The 16,981-nt window shown below is 38.0% G+C and overlaps 3 protein-coding genes across 4 annotated transcripts in view; 2 read left to right on the top strand and 1 right to left on the bottom strand.

Moving 5' to 3' along the window:
* The first annotated feature begins 721 nt into the window (after nucleotides 1-721).
* Nucleotides 722-3,589, top strand: LOC140247010 (uncharacterized). The gene is made up of 3 exons (XM_072326317.1): nucleotides 722-756; nucleotides 1,791-2,032; nucleotides 2,749-3,589. Exons 2-3 carry the CDS (start codon nucleotides 1,797-1,799, stop codon nucleotides 2,897-2,899), a joined length of 387 nt encoding a protein of 128 aa, XP_072182418.1. The 5' UTR covers nucleotides 722-756; nucleotides 1,791-1,796; the 3' UTR covers nucleotides 2,900-3,589.
* Nucleotides 3,590-4,116: 527 nt separating this feature from the next.
* Nucleotides 4,117-16,981, bottom strand: part of LOC140247009 (uncharacterized) — a 42,179-nt gene continuing 29,314 nt past the window's right edge. The window contains exons 1-4 of one of the 2 annotated variants that reach the window (XM_072326316.1): nucleotides 8,219-8,387; nucleotides 6,669-6,844; nucleotides 6,058-6,206; nucleotides 4,117-5,784 (exon numbers count right to left, since the gene is read on the bottom strand). In XM_072326316.1, the coding sequence (XP_072182417.1) occupies nucleotides 5,621-5,784; nucleotides 6,058-6,206; nucleotides 6,669-6,679 (324 nt within the window). In that variant the 5' untranslated portion in view covers nucleotides 6,680-6,844; nucleotides 8,219-8,387 and the 3' untranslated portion in view covers nucleotides 4,117-5,620. Of the gene's footprint in view, nucleotides 5,785-6,057; nucleotides 6,207-6,668; nucleotides 6,845-8,218; nucleotides 8,388-16,981 lie in introns of those variants that run through there. The other variant, XM_072326315.1, reaches the window with a different exon arrangement.
* LOC140247008 (uncharacterized) lies at nucleotides 14,920-16,752 on the top strand. Its single transcript, XM_072326314.1, has one exon. The coding sequence runs from the start codon at nucleotides 14,920-14,922 to the stop codon at nucleotides 16,750-16,752; it is 1,833 nt and encodes a 610-aa protein (XP_072182415.1).

Raw genomic sequence — 16,981 nt, 5'->3', positions numbered from 1 at the left:
CTTCGAAGGAGCTCGCATATCTGCCTTGCACTGCGTGTTAAAAAAATACGTGTGAGCGATAATTTTGCCCTCTTTTGAAAGCACGATTATGAAGTATTGAAATTGTAAACTGAGGGAAAAAACCCATGTTTAAGGAATTTGAACATTACTCTACATACACATACGGTGTAATTTGATTTGGGCCCATATTTTACCCAGTTTATCTTATTTATAGTCAACGTTATTTTATTCTTCCCGAACCTGTTAGTGCGAAAATGTGTTGCATACGTAGACGTCAATACAGGCGTTTTATTTCTCCGCTCTAATACTCGGGCACTTGCTAACACGAGCATTGTCTTGCGTACACAATAGTTTGATCAATATACGACTGACTAGCGCGACTGGCGTTGTTGGATTCGCTAACGTGTTACAGTGAAGTGTTAGCGTCTGCGTTCGGACTGAATTTGTAGCTCTGAAAATTTGAGAAAACGCTGCTTCTTGACAATGGATCTGGGGCTTGAGTCGGATTTGGTGGACTGAACCCGAATCTGAGATGGAGGAATCAGATGACGACAGTGGAGACGAGCCAGCGGCCCTAGATCTATTTGTTTGAGCCGCTTGCAGAGGTGGAGGCCCATGTCAGGCTGAGGCCGAGTCGGTGGACGCTCCTCCGGGCGGGCTCGGGGAAGATGCTGAAGCTCGTGCCGCTGATCTTGACGGCGACGCACCTGCGCCTGCTGCTGCAGGAGCAGTACAGTGAGACTGGGAAATAAACTGGTAAATTAAAGTTAACTTGTACTTCTCGTTACCAGTCATAGTTTCAAATGTATTATGCTCATTTGTTGATCCATGCATAGTCTAACGTTTGTTACATAGGCCTATACTTTGAAAGTTTGAAATTATGTTTTGAAAAAGGACAACATAGGGCCTAACATCAGTTACCGAAGTCTTATTTTGTACATTATACTTTATAGTATAAAGTGAGATATTATTCAGAACAAAAGTGAAAGAAGCTTCGGAAGTGGGCTGCTGGTGACACAAAGAAGAACAGTTGCCTAGGCCTATTACTAGTAGAGGTCTACCAGGTACATGTACTTGTGATAGACCTACGGCTACGCTATAGCCATAGCTGTAATTTCTTCCTAAGTAACTTTTATGATTATCTTCTCGTAAAAGTATGAAGTAGAGTCTCCAAATCACTAGATCATGTATAAATATTGCCACTACAGCAGAAAATACACAGCATTGGAGTGACAAAGCTCTATATTTTATGATAGTGCCAATAACTGCTACTTACTGCATAGAGATTATGGCAATCATTCACTTTAGTGGGATATACATTGTATTTGGTTGCTATATTTAGCCTTAGCTCTTGGGTAAACTTGAAGGGAATAAACCCTCAACTGAAATAAGCCAGGCAACCAAAAAATATACATTCCACTAAAGTGGATGATTACCACAAACTTAGTACAGTACATGTGCATATAGCAGGTGAGCATTGCCATGGGGTGGCAAGCCAACGTTCACAAACAATGGGGTGTTTTTATGGGAGACGCCTCTGGTATATGTATAGTGATAGACTCATTTTGTAGATATTTTGCGTGTATAACACAACATCTTGCGGAGGTCATCTCAACTTCTAGATGGCAGCCCAGCAATTTTGGATGTGAATAGTACATGTATGCTGCATGCTCGCATGGCTATTTCATGTATTAATGTGTGCAGACAATTCACTGTTGCAGAAGTAACTACATATAAACAACCTCTTTTAGCATCACTTTATATTCATGCTTTCTATTTTGATAATACAGGTGTTCATGCAGTTGTGGGTGTATCCTAATGCAGTCAGTGAGGGAGTCCATATGCTGCAAAGAATTCCTGTACTGGTGAGGAAGATGAATGACTACACTGACGGTGAGGAGGACCTGAATTGCATCACGGAGCACCCAGGATACCAGCCAGTATGTCTAGACAAGTGGGTACTGGAGACAGCGTATTTTCAGTATGTACAGCAGTATGAGGGTCACCACCGGAAGGATGTAACTGAGAATGAGTGAGTACCTATACTAGTGCCAATGTGCTACTACATGCACGCCATTGAACTTTAGAAGTTTATCAAATTTGTGAGAATGGTTTACACTATAACAAAGTTATGTATCATCAGTAAAATAAAAAATTTTATTGACATGTCCCCAAATTGGAAGTAGTTCGAAACAACAATTAACACTTTTAGTTACATTTTTCATAGCAAATAACTGCAGATAAGTAAGAGTATAATTCATAAACCATGTTATAAGGTTGTACAGTGGAACTTCATTTAGTTGGAAAAAAAAATAACAAAGTGCTAATACAATGTGTTACATGTTTTGTATCTAAACATTTTGCAGGTCCCAGCTCTTTATATGAAAATTTGTGTTTTTGTACCATAGTATAACAAAGTAATTTTCATGGTTCCATGGTCCTCCTTAGGACCTGTTCATTTTTATTATTATTATTATTGTTTTTTTTTTCTTTTTTTTTTGGGGGGGGGGATCTTCTCTGTCTAGCTATGTTATAGCCTCAGGCCTTTTCGGTAATTACATGTACAATGCTATGACATCAAATCCTGTGATGTTTAAAGAGAATAATGTATTCATGAACAAATCAAAAGGGGGGAAAAACAATTTTATGCCTATGCATTCAAGTATTGACATAATATGCAAGTGTATTAACATGCTTGCTAACCCCCTTGTCTTTCTTGTATTTCCTCTTTTTTTTTTTTTTTTGCAGGCGATCAAGGCACATTGCATACAGCCAGCTGGCTCAGTGGTGTTGGGGTTTTCTGGGCAGGAGGGTTCGTGTTCGCCTTCCTTCATGTGCCGTCACAACCATCCCCTACTCTTATCCATCCGAGGTGTACAGGGGATTCGAGGACATATAAAATTTGTTTCTTGGATCTTCAAGTGTGACATTTGAGGGACTGGAATTGGGATTATTTTTCTTGTATGTTGCACTGTATTACCCATGGCTACACCTCTGAGTAGAATCCAGAAGTCAAGTTCAGAAACCATTTCTACAAGACTCTGGATGCTTGTCATGTATTCTGTTTTACTTAGTATCTTACTATCTATCTTTAGAACAAACTATTGAGTTTGAGAGTATTGCAGTGATACAAATTTTAATGTGTTCAAATATAGTGCCGCATTTGTTTCTTTTCTTGTAGCTTTGATTTACATCTCCTGCATGTGGTTATTGTACATAGTATTTATCTTGTCCTAATCTGTTGTAATCATAATTCAATACTAGTATGTTTATGCTACTCAGGCAGAGCATATACCGGTAGACTGAACGTGCATAAATTGTAAATAGAGAAGGGAAATGCCTAATGAGAGTGATAGGTCATGAAGCTGTAAATCATATTTTTGCCACTAATGTAGCTTGTTTCTATTCATATCCATTTCCTATTTTCCTATGACATTTTGAAGTGGGGAAATGACAAGTTTTGTGTTCTCATGAAATGCTTGTACATTGTACTTTTTTCCCCCGTGTCGGTATGTTCCCTGCTCTTTGAAAATGAGGTGAAAGTTGCTGACCATGAAAATGTAGATTTGTGGAGCATTATTTATAGTTATGTAATGGCTTTCTCACATGTTACACATTTAGATATGATCAAACAATAAATGTAAGTGATGCAATGCAGTGACAAGTATTCTTGAGTGACAAATCTTTTTTTTTTTTTGGTTTTACATAGCAACCCATCTCCTTCCCTTGAAATGTTTCTTGCCCTGATTCATTTGACACCCACATGTTTCTGTGGTGCCGAGTACAGATGCAAATAGTAGAGAGAGATTTCAAAGTGATTCTAAACATGAGGATGTAATATCATTTACAGAATCCTTTTACAATCTTTCTCAGCTCTCTGTATCTGTACTCTAAGCAACAAAAACATGCGGTTGTCAGATGTAACGGACTCCAATTTTATAAATTAGACCCCGTAATTATGAAAATACCCAAATAGCGATTTTCTTTCTCATTCAGAACACACACACACATACACACAACACACACACACACCCTCACACACACATATACACAAACAACTTGTGTAGAATTTGGCTAAAATTATCAAGAGAACACCTTCCATGTAATGCTGTGTAGTACTTCTACATTTATTCATCTCACAATGGATGAAGTAAGCTTGAATTCTTCTATGAGGTGATTCATATCAACATTCAACCAACATACATGTAGAAATGTTTTATGATACTGGATACAAATACCGTTTTAGTGAGGAACATTTAACCAAACGTTCAAATATGAGGTTTTTGAATGGCTAAAATATCAACAGAAATTAGAGCAAACTTTTTACATTTATTTTTCTACCCAGGTATTATTATGAGATAGTTCATAAAACAAGGTACAATTCTAATTTTCATAGTCCCTCAATACTTGTTATAACAGGGTTCCACTGTACGAGCTGAATCGTACTTCAAAATCTAAAACATGGATGAAACTAAAAAGCTCTCTCTTACAGTTGCTAATTCAACGAGTGTTGTGTATTTTGTATTGTATTGTAATTGTATCTTGAACAATACTTGGTTATCTTGAGAAATGTGTATTTTCAGGCATACCACATCCATGACCTTTGACCTACCTAAGTTATCTCACCTTTACACACAACTACACTTCAATATGATCCATCTATGCAAGAATGCATGAATTTTACCAAACAATAAATGCGTTATCTTCACAACAATTTGCTAATGGACAGGCAATACAGGCCATACCATCAGGCATACAAAAAGTGGTGATGCATGTACTTACTAACAATACTTAACAACCAGACTGTCAAAATACTTCTGTGACACCTACGTTGTATTTTTCTTCTTTCAAGAATGCTTGGTGCAATAAAACATCCCATGGGTCTTTCTGGAGACCCTTTATGGGGTAACTTTATTGAAGGTACATTGTATTTAACACCCCCCTCCCCCCATAAAAGAAAAATACAACAAAAATACAACAAATGATAAATTGATAAGTAAATAAATACAATGAAATAAATAAAAACATATTTTGACATACATGTAAGTCCTCCATCATAAATGTACACAATGCTTATTTGTTTTACAAAATATACTGCAAAATTCAAGTATCCAATCAACTCTTTCCTTGGTTCTAAAACTTGATGTACTGATGGCTTTTGGTTTTAGTGACATATTTTTACTTCCAATAATGACAAATTTCATGAGGATGTCTCACCCAGTTACTGGCACATAGAAAAACTTGCACAAAAAAAAAATTTAAAGCAGGCTAAAAGTCATTGACCTGTGTGACCTTTGACTCCATCCAAATCCCACTGTCCATGTACATGTACCAAAAAGGTTTGGACAAAACTGAGCATGGTGGAGACAAGTTATGACAGACAAGTAGATGATAGAAACCATTTCAATCCCTCAGTCTCTTATCCTTCAGTGGGCTGACAAAAATGGAAAAAAAAAAAATGTATGGTGCACCCCATCCCCTACCCATCAATAAATCCTATCTAAGCCACTTTGTCCTTTTATTTATTCTAAAGGTTGTTCCTATGATAAATTACCACTGGACAGCATTTTTTTTCTTTGTAGCCTTGTGTCCTAAGAACTCTTATCCACTCGACCTCACTTCATTCATGGGCTGAACTGAGTTGGGTCTGATGCTGTTGAATGACATCTTCTTTTGATGGGTAAGTGTGTTCACTGGACAGTGGAGGTGGTGATGGCTGTCTTGCATGTGGAGATGCCTCACTGTCATACTCTGAAACTTCAGTCAGGAGTTCCTCAGCATATGCTATAGAAGAGAAAAAAAGGGGGAAGATATAAAACAAATTAACACACAGATGTTTTTCTTTACATTAAAATGTAGTATATCTTTTATTTTGAATGATACATTTCTCCCTATTTCTGCATTTCTTTATTTTTTTTTTTTTTTTTTGTAGCGGGGAAGCACTGTTATAACTACCATTACCAAGTGATATACTGTATAATTTTTCTATGTACAAAGTAGGCTTACTACGACAAACCTAGACAGCATCCTATTTTGCTTATCAAAGCTTTAACTTACAGTAGGTGGGAGGTTCTTTGATGGGCTTCGCAGTCGCTGATCCAGGCTTGTATTTGGGCTTGATGATGATGAAATGACGCTCTCCTTCACCTGTGGTGGCTTGTTGCCGGTCACTGTTAGGGTTGTGATGCAATGCTGCAAGGTGAAGCCTGCAACAGTAATATTAAGAACTTGGTGATGAAATTTAGCCATTGGACACAAGGTTATATGTAGAAAAAATGATGTTCAGTAGTAACATAACATTGGAACAACCATTCAAATAAAAGGACAAAATGGCATAGCTAAGTATATTAATGGATGGGGAGGGGCACTTGGATTTTACCTTGTGAATTTAGGTATTCTACATCTCATTCTCAAGGCCATTGTCATTGTAGGAAGGAACAATGTGTCACTAGAAATTGTAAAGTGCATTAAAACACTGTCTTTGAAATAAGGAAAGACTTGTTTAGACACCTGAAGACTCAAATATTTGTTGTAAAACAAAGATTGGGAAGTCAAGTCAGTACATTTCTTTCCTTTCTTTTTTTGTGGTGGTGGTGGGGGTGCTGGAAGGGCAGGGGAAGGGTAAGAGCACAGATTAACTATTAAAATACAAACAAAAATATACTTGCCTGCAAAGCATGCCATGGTATCTGTATACATGACTTCATCTTGGGTGCAAACTGATCAATCACACTGTGAAATGATTCCAGAGAGGAAGTTTGTTGCCCACATGACATCTTCTTGATATCTTTGAGAAGAGTTGTGCTGCAAATGATGTCATCCAACTTTTCAGCGACTTTCGTATCTGGATATCAAGAACAAAACATGAATTGGAGAGGCAAATCAAAGAGAAAATGGTTGTTGGTACTACCTCCAGCAAATGAATTCTTGGGGCTCTAAGGTATGAAATCAATTTTGGGAATTCATCAACTGTAGGTTTCCTTTGAATTGCATTCACACTTCAGTGCACGAGTATCACACAAAATGTCTGATATCCCTTTTACTGTAGTCCAGCTTTAGCCCATTTTTGAAGCGGGATTTACTTAGTAACCTAGCTTTGTAACCGCAAATGCAAAATTTATTAGTGCTACACTTTCCTACTGGTTTCAGTTCAGTTTTGTGCGGTATTAGAGGCATATGGTAAACACTGTGACTATTGCAACTGTCCTAAAAATCTTGAAATGTTTATGACCACTTTTGGTTCATTAGTTTTGGAAAAAGTTGCGGTACCCATAAAAACACACACCGCATACGTAAACATACAAAGCAGAACATGCAAAATCCCTCTTTTTCTTTTTTTTTTTTTTTTGTCTATTCTTTCACCCCTGCATGTGTCACTGAATTTAGACCAAGCGAAATATCAAGATACATTTTATGCTGATGCCTGAAGCGGAACTGCTTCATTGAATTCCTTCAATGAAGCAGATAATTCCCAGTACAAATGTGTACACGTGGGATATTAGTAGGCCTACATGTATTAGCACTATAGTAGGTCTATGAAAGTACGGTTGCATGCAAAATTATTCCACACCCTCGCATTTTGGACATTCTGGCAAATATAGTAACATTACAAGTAACTGCAGACATCTCTACTAAACCATTCAAGTGGTGAACAGATTATTACAATTGAATACCAGAGCAAAATTCAAGCTTTGATTCATAGTACATTCAAATTGCAACCTTCACACAAAAAGCAGGATTCAACGTGAGAGGGGAAGATAGCAGGCCCTGAGCCGACTACGTACTGTACGAGGCTCAGTTGGCTGAGGCTAGTAGCACGGAGGAGCGCAAGCGAATGCAAGAGCTCTGCGCGCGGGGGGCGGGCCGCGCCGGCAGTCGCGTCCCTCGCCTTCATGCATCCCCAGTCAAGTCTGCTCATAGTCATACGGTAAGGACAGCCGCATCGACCTGAACGCGAAGCGTTCGGGTTGTATGGTTCGGCTATCCAATAACACCGCTGGAGTTCTTGACAAAGCTGACATAACTAAATGAAGAGTCATTTTCACAAATGAATAGTTGAGCTAAGTAATAGCGAATACATTTGTATACAGTACAATCACAATCGTACCGGTAGTAAATCACTCAGCCTCCGCGATCAGTGACATAAGAGATTATACACGTACTAGTGGTAGTTTCGGTATCGACACTGCACGGGCACGGCCTGGCCTGGCTAACTTACCCTCATTCGTATTCGTTCTCGCTTTACACAGCTGCTCTCCTGGGTGTTTTTTTCCTCAGATAATCTAGGTCCAGCTCCAAGCTGGATGTTTGGTACCGCAGATGACTTCAGCATTCGCTTTTTTTTTTTAAATTCCAAACTGGTGGGAATGCTTCCCACTTTCGACGAAATCGTCTTCCTTGAAAGTCATCAAATGGGCACGCAAATCACACTGCTCTCAGATCGATGGCACACTCCACTTTGCTCTATCAATTTAACTTTTGCAGTCCACATTCGGCGAACGTTTTCGTCATTTGGGAATTGATGCAAACTAACACCATTTTTTGTGGTGTTGCTGCATCCTGCAACAACACATCGCTGTGGCATTTTCGCTAAATATCCGAAAACAACTCAAGAAACAGAAAGTGTCAACACTCGAAACATACGTAACATACGCGATGACCGACTGGGATCTAGCGTCGGTCTTCTGGTTGTGAGGTCACAGGTCACATGATCGAGAGAATCCCGATATCGCCTATTTTTAGGGGCGGGGCGTAGCATCGGGTAAAGTGTCAGAATATGGAAAATGAAAAATTAATCTAAAAAATATGGATACAATTTTTAACCGAACTTTCCCATTTTTGATATCTATATGACCCATATTTTCATTGGAAAGGCCATTGCTAGATTAAAATAGTATACCTTTAAATCACGTTCTTCTTCTTGTTGTTGTTGGTTTATGACAAGGAAAGTTTTATTTTTTTCTGAGGCCGCACGAAACATGCCTTAATTCAAATTATTTAAAATATCAAGTACAAGTGTGTAGCTGCAATGCACTAATTGATTTCCACAATATTTGTATGGGAATAAGCTATTGATCGTGTATTTTCAATCGACTGACTTTGGAGCGTTAGGATATACAGGGATAGTCTATACCACACCAATTGGCACTCACATCCTCACAGACACGACCCTAATTCTTCTATTTTTACATACTCAATATCTACAATAATTTCCAGGAAAATACATTTCCCCCCTTTCAGCAGATCAGCTGTACGTAATCAGATGACTGCAAAAAAATCACCTTTATGCTTTAGGTTTCTGATTTGATTGATGGATTGATTGATGGACACCATGCTATGAATAATTATGGGAGAAAATGAATAAAGATAAATAAAATATATGATATGTATATGCGACTTTTAAGTGAAACATTAAGATGTTTCACAACAAGCGGTATTTCATGTCACTGCAATTCTATTGTTTGTTTGTTTGTTTGTTTGTTTGTCTTTCTTTTTTATTGTTTCTGGACAGGTTGTTACGTATGTATACCTGCAGTGCATATGATTTAGGTTTTGTATTTTGTAAGCTTCCTGGTGTTTTGATTGACTGTTTTTAATGTTTTGTTTTTGTTTTGCTGGATGTCAGTGCATGACAGGAAATTAAATTGACCTTACTGCGGAAGCATAACCCAGCTCGTTCACCGTTTGATGAAGTACATTGTGCATTTTGTGTGGTTGTTATATATCAGTATGTATGCTAAGCAACGGAACCTCTTTGTTGATAGTGACTCTTGCTAATAAGAGGCTTGTTTCATCGATGTCAAAGGTTTATGGCGAAATTAAATCATGGCTAAAGTTATAAGGCTAATATGTGTGTGTTTGTGCGAGTATATGTGTGTGTGTGTGTGAGAGAGAGTTTGTGCGTGTGTGTGTGTATGTGTGTGTGTGTGTGTGTGTGTCATTGCCTGTGACATCTTCCGTTTTCCCTTTTCTTTATTATACCAGTTCGTTTTTATTTGCACAATGTCAATTATGCCCTCCCATCGGTAAATGGTAATCGATGGAAACTAAAACAGAAGAAATGATAAAAAGATAAATAATTGATAAAACGACAGATCAGATTCCATGCTTGTAGTTGGTGAACAGCATCGATTTAGCATAATTTTAACACATCCTCACCAGATTGTCTCATGAACCAACCCGACGGAAAGGGAATTGTTAATCGAAAGAAAAAAAAATCGTATGTTTTATAGCTCAATAACATTGATGATTCGGATATGGTTGTCCAAACATAACACTACCGCTCCTACAATAACTTTATTGAAGTCTTTTGCAGGCGGTGGCATGTATTAATGTCTCATACGAAATTTAAAGTTCGAATTTTCTCAATTCAATGCTAAGCCAGCAAATATTCCCATCAAAAGTCTAAGATCTTAATAGGCCCCTTCACAATCTGAACTTATGCAGAATCTCATAGAAGGTGGCGACAACTTACATTCAACGACTAGTCAGCTCTACTTTTCCATAAACATGATAAAAAAGACTATAGGTTATGATAGTCCGAATGAGATGGTGATATGCTTAAAGTATTACCCTTGAGTCGTTCACTGAAAGAGAGTCAGACATTTTCTAAAGGTAAGTTACGTAATTCTAACTGCTGATGTGATTGGTTAATAATGAACACTTTTGACCATCCTTTGTCTTTAAACCACAGACAATACATAACATAACGCAGGCTCAACGTTTGTGATATTTTATCTGATTGTAATGAGAAGAGTATACTGATGTGATGAAATCAAGTCATTTCCTTTATGTAGGCCTAACTGTTCTCTTTATAAGAACTAACTGTTGGCGATGGACTCGGTCCATTTTACTGCAATTTTTATTTCGGCAATTCATTCAAGAAATGACAATTTCTAATGACAATGTCTGATTACATTTAGATAAGAAAGACGAGCAAAAAGCTTACGATGTATAGCTGTGGCCGTCTCTACATAGATGTTCGGCAAAAAAAGAGAAAAGAAAAGTCTCACAATAAGTCCTTCAGGAGATTCATAAAAAGGAAACAAACATGAATGGTGTTCTGTTCTTTCATTTCTATGCTGTTTTGCCTTAATTGTGTTGAACGTTGGAGTACATCAAATTAACGACAAAGCCAGTATTAGATTTACAACACAGAGACAGTGAGTCATCGGTGTGAAGAAGACAACACAAACATGATCGACCTGCATGTATAGTAGGCCTATTCATCATGCAGAGATGATCATAATGATAATAATGATAATGATAATGATTATTATTATTATAATTATTGTTATTATTATTATTATTATTATTATTATTATCATCATTATGAGCATAGTAGGAGGAGTACTACTAGTACCAGTAGAAGTAGAAGTAGTAGTAGTAGTAGTAGTAGTAGTAGTAGTAGTAGTATAGTAGTAGTATTAAGGTATTAATTACTTAAGTAATAGTGCCTTCTTTTTTTTTACCGGGGTAGCCTTTTCGGTGGTTCCACTGCTCTACCAGAGCAGAGGGCCCTGCCATTAGTATTACCCTAGCATTGGCAACTACCCATTTAATATACACCTTGGTCGAGAGGGATATTTTTAATGAAAATCTTGCCCAAGAATGGCCTGAAGATTGGTCACTTGAAGGTGAGAAGTTTAAGAAATAAGATGAGTGGTGTTAGATATCACTTTTCTTTATCACACAACCTGATTATTAAACGTACCTACCATTTCGGAAAGTTGGTTACACGATGATGTGCAAGTTATTGAGATAGTACGAATGTGTAAAGGAAGCTTGTTCCAGAGAGAGGATCCTGCGTGAAGAAAAGACCTGTCATCCCATGACAAGTTTATTTTGTGTTTGTTTGTTTGTTATTTTGTTTGGGTTTTGTTTTTTTCTTTTTTCTTTTGAGGGGGAGGACTTAAGGAAGTCAGTATTACTAGAACGGAATTACCTTGAGGAGTGACTTAAGTATACAGGAGTAATATGAGTGTATGATAATTCTTGCTGCAGAGTATCAGAGTTGTGACAGCTGACGGTGGGGCTTCGATGGCCCGTTAAATGTCATGCGAACTTCAGCCAAATACTTTATGGCTTGAAAAAAAAATGCCAATCGGCTCCTTGTATAGTTTGAAGGTCTCTGAAAGTTAAAAAAAAAGCCCCGAATCACACATATGAATAAATTACATAATTCTCTAAAGTAGTATGTCCTATTTTACTCAGATAATGTGATTCTTTAACAGAGCTATTTTTCATATTTTTCTCTTCCATGTCTTTAAAGAAATTTCCCATCGCAGCCTAAAAGAATGATTATAGGCCTATTTGTTTTAACTTACTTGTGGATTCAGATTTTAACTTTTTTTTCGTGAAATATTAAGGAAAAACCACTTTAATTAGATATCAAAGTGCATACAATGTGAGAAGAACTCCTTTTAACACTTCTTTAAAAAAGTTCATTTGATGACAATCAGTTTTGAAATGGCAGAGACATAAGAACATAAAAAATCAAAGAGATCCTGATAAAAGGTCGGTCCTATATCTAATTGCAAGATTTTTTTTTTTTTTTGGTTTTAGGACATCTCAGCCATTTCAAAACCGATTTTCATCTATAAAGTTTAAATACCTCTCAAAAGTTTTTGAGCTCTTTAATAGTTCGTACAGCTGCTTTCAAATTATCTCCGAGCAAGTTGAAACCTGTATCCAAATCTCAACCAAAACTATAATATAGTTTTGGTTGAGATAGTATTCTTTCTTTAGAGTCATACGAGAGGCTACTGTGTAAAAGGAACTTTCATTGTGCGCTGTGATTTCAGGTACACGCTACAGAGTGTTTGAGATGTGGGGAAAACCCGCTTTGATCAGGGGTTAGGGGTGAGCGAAAACGTCACAAAGATTACCAACTTTCCTCTGAAAGTTGCCCGGCCATTTTTGTGAGTGCTGTCTAATACCTTTGTGTGACGGAAAGCCAACTCTCCATGAGTTAATTCCTCTTGCGTGGATCTTGAAATTATGACCACATTCAGTGTAATATGTGTTCGCAATTTCCTATAGGGAGATTAGACAACAGATTGCAAGTTTATGTCTGTAATTTGATTCGGAACGAGACATAAATCAGCAATATTGAACCCGGAAGTACAGCATAACTTGGTAAGCATTTACATACGAAATGATATCCACAATCGTGCCCCCTGCCTTCGTGTGTTCCTCAATATTGTGCCTGACACGTAGTTTTACAAATAATGCATGTCCACGGAATATGCCCAAAGTTGTATGCCCTAGTTTGTTTGGTGAATAGTTTTCTGTCATGATTTTGGTGATTTTGTGAGCATGTTTAGTCCCACCCCACACCTCTCTTAATATTCGTAATGCAATATCGAAAGTTAGGCGAACAGAAAAACTGACATATCACTCAGCATGTTACAATATGCAGTAGAATAAAGATTTTAATCATTGTCTCCGCTGGAAATAAATTAACGTCTGACAATGTTATCAAACATTTTTGCTAACATATATGACGTAAGTATAATCAATATTGGTCAGACATCTTCGAGACTGTCATCCAGAATTGAGGTTGATGCATTCTAGTCACCGATAAAATGATGCTACCCTAAATAATGAGAGCATCTCATCGAAGGCCTCCAGGATAACTTTAAGCGTTCAAATAAAGATGGGGTTGATTACAGGATTATATGGTTGCAAAGGTACAAAGGAAGCCAATTGTGGCAGTCAAATCTTTCCCGTTGTCTGCGAGAGCGTTTCTCTTTTTTCATGTATCCATAAAACTCAGACGAAAGGACTTCGAATCAAAGGTGACTGTAGACCTGACTGCCCATAGTCAGACAGGAGCTGAAAGGCCCTTTTATCCGTACTCATTTACTTTTATTCACCCCCTTTCTTGCACCATTTCGACGTTTGGCTATTCGAAAACAAATATTTTCTCTGTGCTAAACTCTGTCTCTCACGCATGAAACAAGTGGATGAAAGTTCTTTCGAGTTTTCCAAGACTGAGGAAGCCATTATTGTCATGCAATAAAAAAGAAAATCATCTCTCTCTCTCTCTCTCTTTCTCTCTCTCTCATATATATATATATATATATATATATATATATATATATATATATATATATATATATATATAATATATATATAAATATTTATTGTATAGATTGAAGGACTTCTTGTTCCATTAGGCCTACATACAAACAGACAAATGGACATTGATGGACGCACGATTCTTAATCAAAATATCTCTCATATCGCTCATTTTCATTGATTTTTTTTCGTTTTTACAAGACAACTTTTGCAAATGACATCACTGGATGATGTTATCGCTGATAAGTAGATGTACAAGATCACGATTAAAAGAGTTACCCCCCCCCCCTTAGCTGCATGCTCGAATCTAATACCCATTATATTTTGATGAATGTATCTATATATGTTTTATAAGTGTGTCGTATCGAATGTATACGTTTATGACATAATTTTTGATTTATTTTTCTTATGTTTTGTTGGAAAAAATGAAAATAAATGAATTGAATTGAATACAGTGCAACTCATTATTGTTTTACGAATACTTCTGTAAGAGTATCAACGAGTTGCATCTAATTTTATTCTATGTCATCGTATGGCGGTCCACTTAATACCTTAATGTTATCTCCTCCACTCAAATGAACCATGCTAAAATAATGAAGTTTCTTTAAACCCGGAAATGTATCCTCAGCGGATATGATAAAAAAAGAAAACATTCACACTGGTCTGTTAGATTGTGCTTCATTATTTCGTTCGGTTTTAGAATCTATACATTCTGCCAACATGTTTTGAACGAACTTTCGCCCTTTCTATCTGGTAAACGATAAACTCAGTTTTTTGTGGTATTTATCGATGTTTTTACCACTTGGTGTTTCTTTTGCTAATAGAGAAATAGACATCATGGCAACGTTTCATCAGATCATCAGCCAGAATCTGGAGTGCCCTATCTGTCTGACTCTTTTCAACCAACCTAAATCGCTGACATGCTCTCACACGTTCTGCAAAGACTGTCTTCAACGAATATCTCAAACTCAGAAAACTATAACATGCCCTATATGCAGGAAAGAAACGCCCCTACCCAGTGGAGATGTGGATAAGTTGCAAACCAACATACCCTTGAGTTCCCTCGTGGACGAAGTGAAAGTCACGAGTCCAACATGCACAGTTTGTGAGATGGACAACAAGTCTCCAGCTCTGTGCTACTGTCAGGACTGCGGGAAATATATGTGTAAAGCCTGTGAGAAAAGCCACTCTACCTGGAAACCGTTCTCCAACCACGAAGTGGTATCCGTTAGCGAGGTTCTCTCGGGAAAAGTTCCGCTTAAAATGCGACGGAAATGTAAGAAACATCCTAATGATGACGAGGAGTGTTTCTGCACTGGATGTCAGGAGTACGTCTGCTGTAAGTGTGGGATGTTGAAACACTTAAAAGCAGGACATGATATCGAAGAGGCAGCTATCCATGAGGAAAAATTGATTGAAAATATCAAAGAGTTGAAAAGGGGAGTAAAATCAAAGAAAATTACCACTGAAAATCATATGGAGTTTATAGAGACACAACGCAATGAAATAACAAGTATGTTTAGAAAGATCAATGATGACATCGACAAGACGTATGAGGAATACATGCAGCAATTGTCAGCCAGTAGAGAAGCGCTGAAATGTCAAGTGAAACAATGGTCTGAGAAATTCGAGAAGGAAATTCAAGTCATGGAGGACGAGAGTCGGCAAACAATCAATCACGTGACCGCTATGGAAGAGCTGGTAACAAATGGTATGAAGGTACCGCTAGAGAAGGACGCCTTGTTTGCACACAACACGCTGTGTGAGAACTTGAAGAGATTTCTCGAACGAGATGATCCTGACGACCAATCACTGAGAGGTGTGGCAGAACGAGCTCAGAAGTTATCATTCCGCAGATATGAGAAGTTTAATGAACTCTTTCTTGGAAAGCTTGAGAGTTGGAATATCAAAGCAGTTGCAGAGTTGCCAAGTGAAAATAGCATGGATTGTATGACTCGTGCACCGGGCGGTGAGATGGCGGTGGGATCGTCTGGAGGCGGAATCTATCTCTACTCCCCTGATGGCAAGTTACAGGAGACCGTGCTAAAGGATGTCGGATTCTTTCAAATTACATTCCTGTCTGATGGCCGACTTGCAGTGCGCGAAGGAAATAACGAGATTTCACTATATTGTACTCCACAGTGGAAGAAACTCAAAGTCACGTTCAGGACGACTGGATTTCTGGAAGGAGGGGCTGGTGGCCTCGCTGTGGATAGAGATGATAATATCTACGTGGGTTATCGTTCTCTCAGACAGATCCATGTATTTACCCTACAGGGTGGTAAGGCTGTCAGGAGTATGATGTGTGATGGATATACACCTCGGCAAGTATTCTTCTTTCACAACACAGGGAAACTGATACTGCTAGCTGATTCAGTTGTCGTGTGCCTTGATGGTACTGGGAAGAAGCAGCATGTCTTGAACAAAGAGGGTATGTCTCCCTACCCAGCTGTCTGTCGAGATGATTCGGTCATTGTAGCCTGGGTGAAGTACGAGGAGGGTCTCGTCAGTATTGATCGATACACTACTGATTTGGAACACGTGCAGAATCTTATTACTGATTTTAAAGTAGAAAATCCATGGTCGTGGTCGTACAATCTACAAGAGTTTGAGAGTGGTGAGATAGCTTTATGCACTTCACATAGACTGTACATATTTGATGCGATTTAACATGTACAGTCATAGCATACAATACCTACAATGCCTGGCACGAGCTTGTTTTTAAATCCGATTGCGCTTAGACCAGTGATCCTACAATACATCATTTAGGGTCTAGTCCTGGTCCTTGACCAAGTGCAGTAAGTAGGGCGTCTAGATCCACTACAGTAAACAGTCCTAAGTGTTAACCAGCTCTGTCGCTCGTAGATCTAGTCCTAACGTACTATTACTTGCACTGTTA

This window comes from Diadema setosum, chromosome 3 (assembly GCF_964275005.1).
Source record: "Diadema setosum chromosome 3, eeDiaSeto1, whole genome shotgun sequence".
NCBI lineage: Eukaryota > Metazoa > Echinodermata > Echinoidea > Diadematoida > Diadematidae > Diadema > Diadema setosum.
This window is presented reverse-complemented; position numbering and strand designations above follow the sequence as displayed.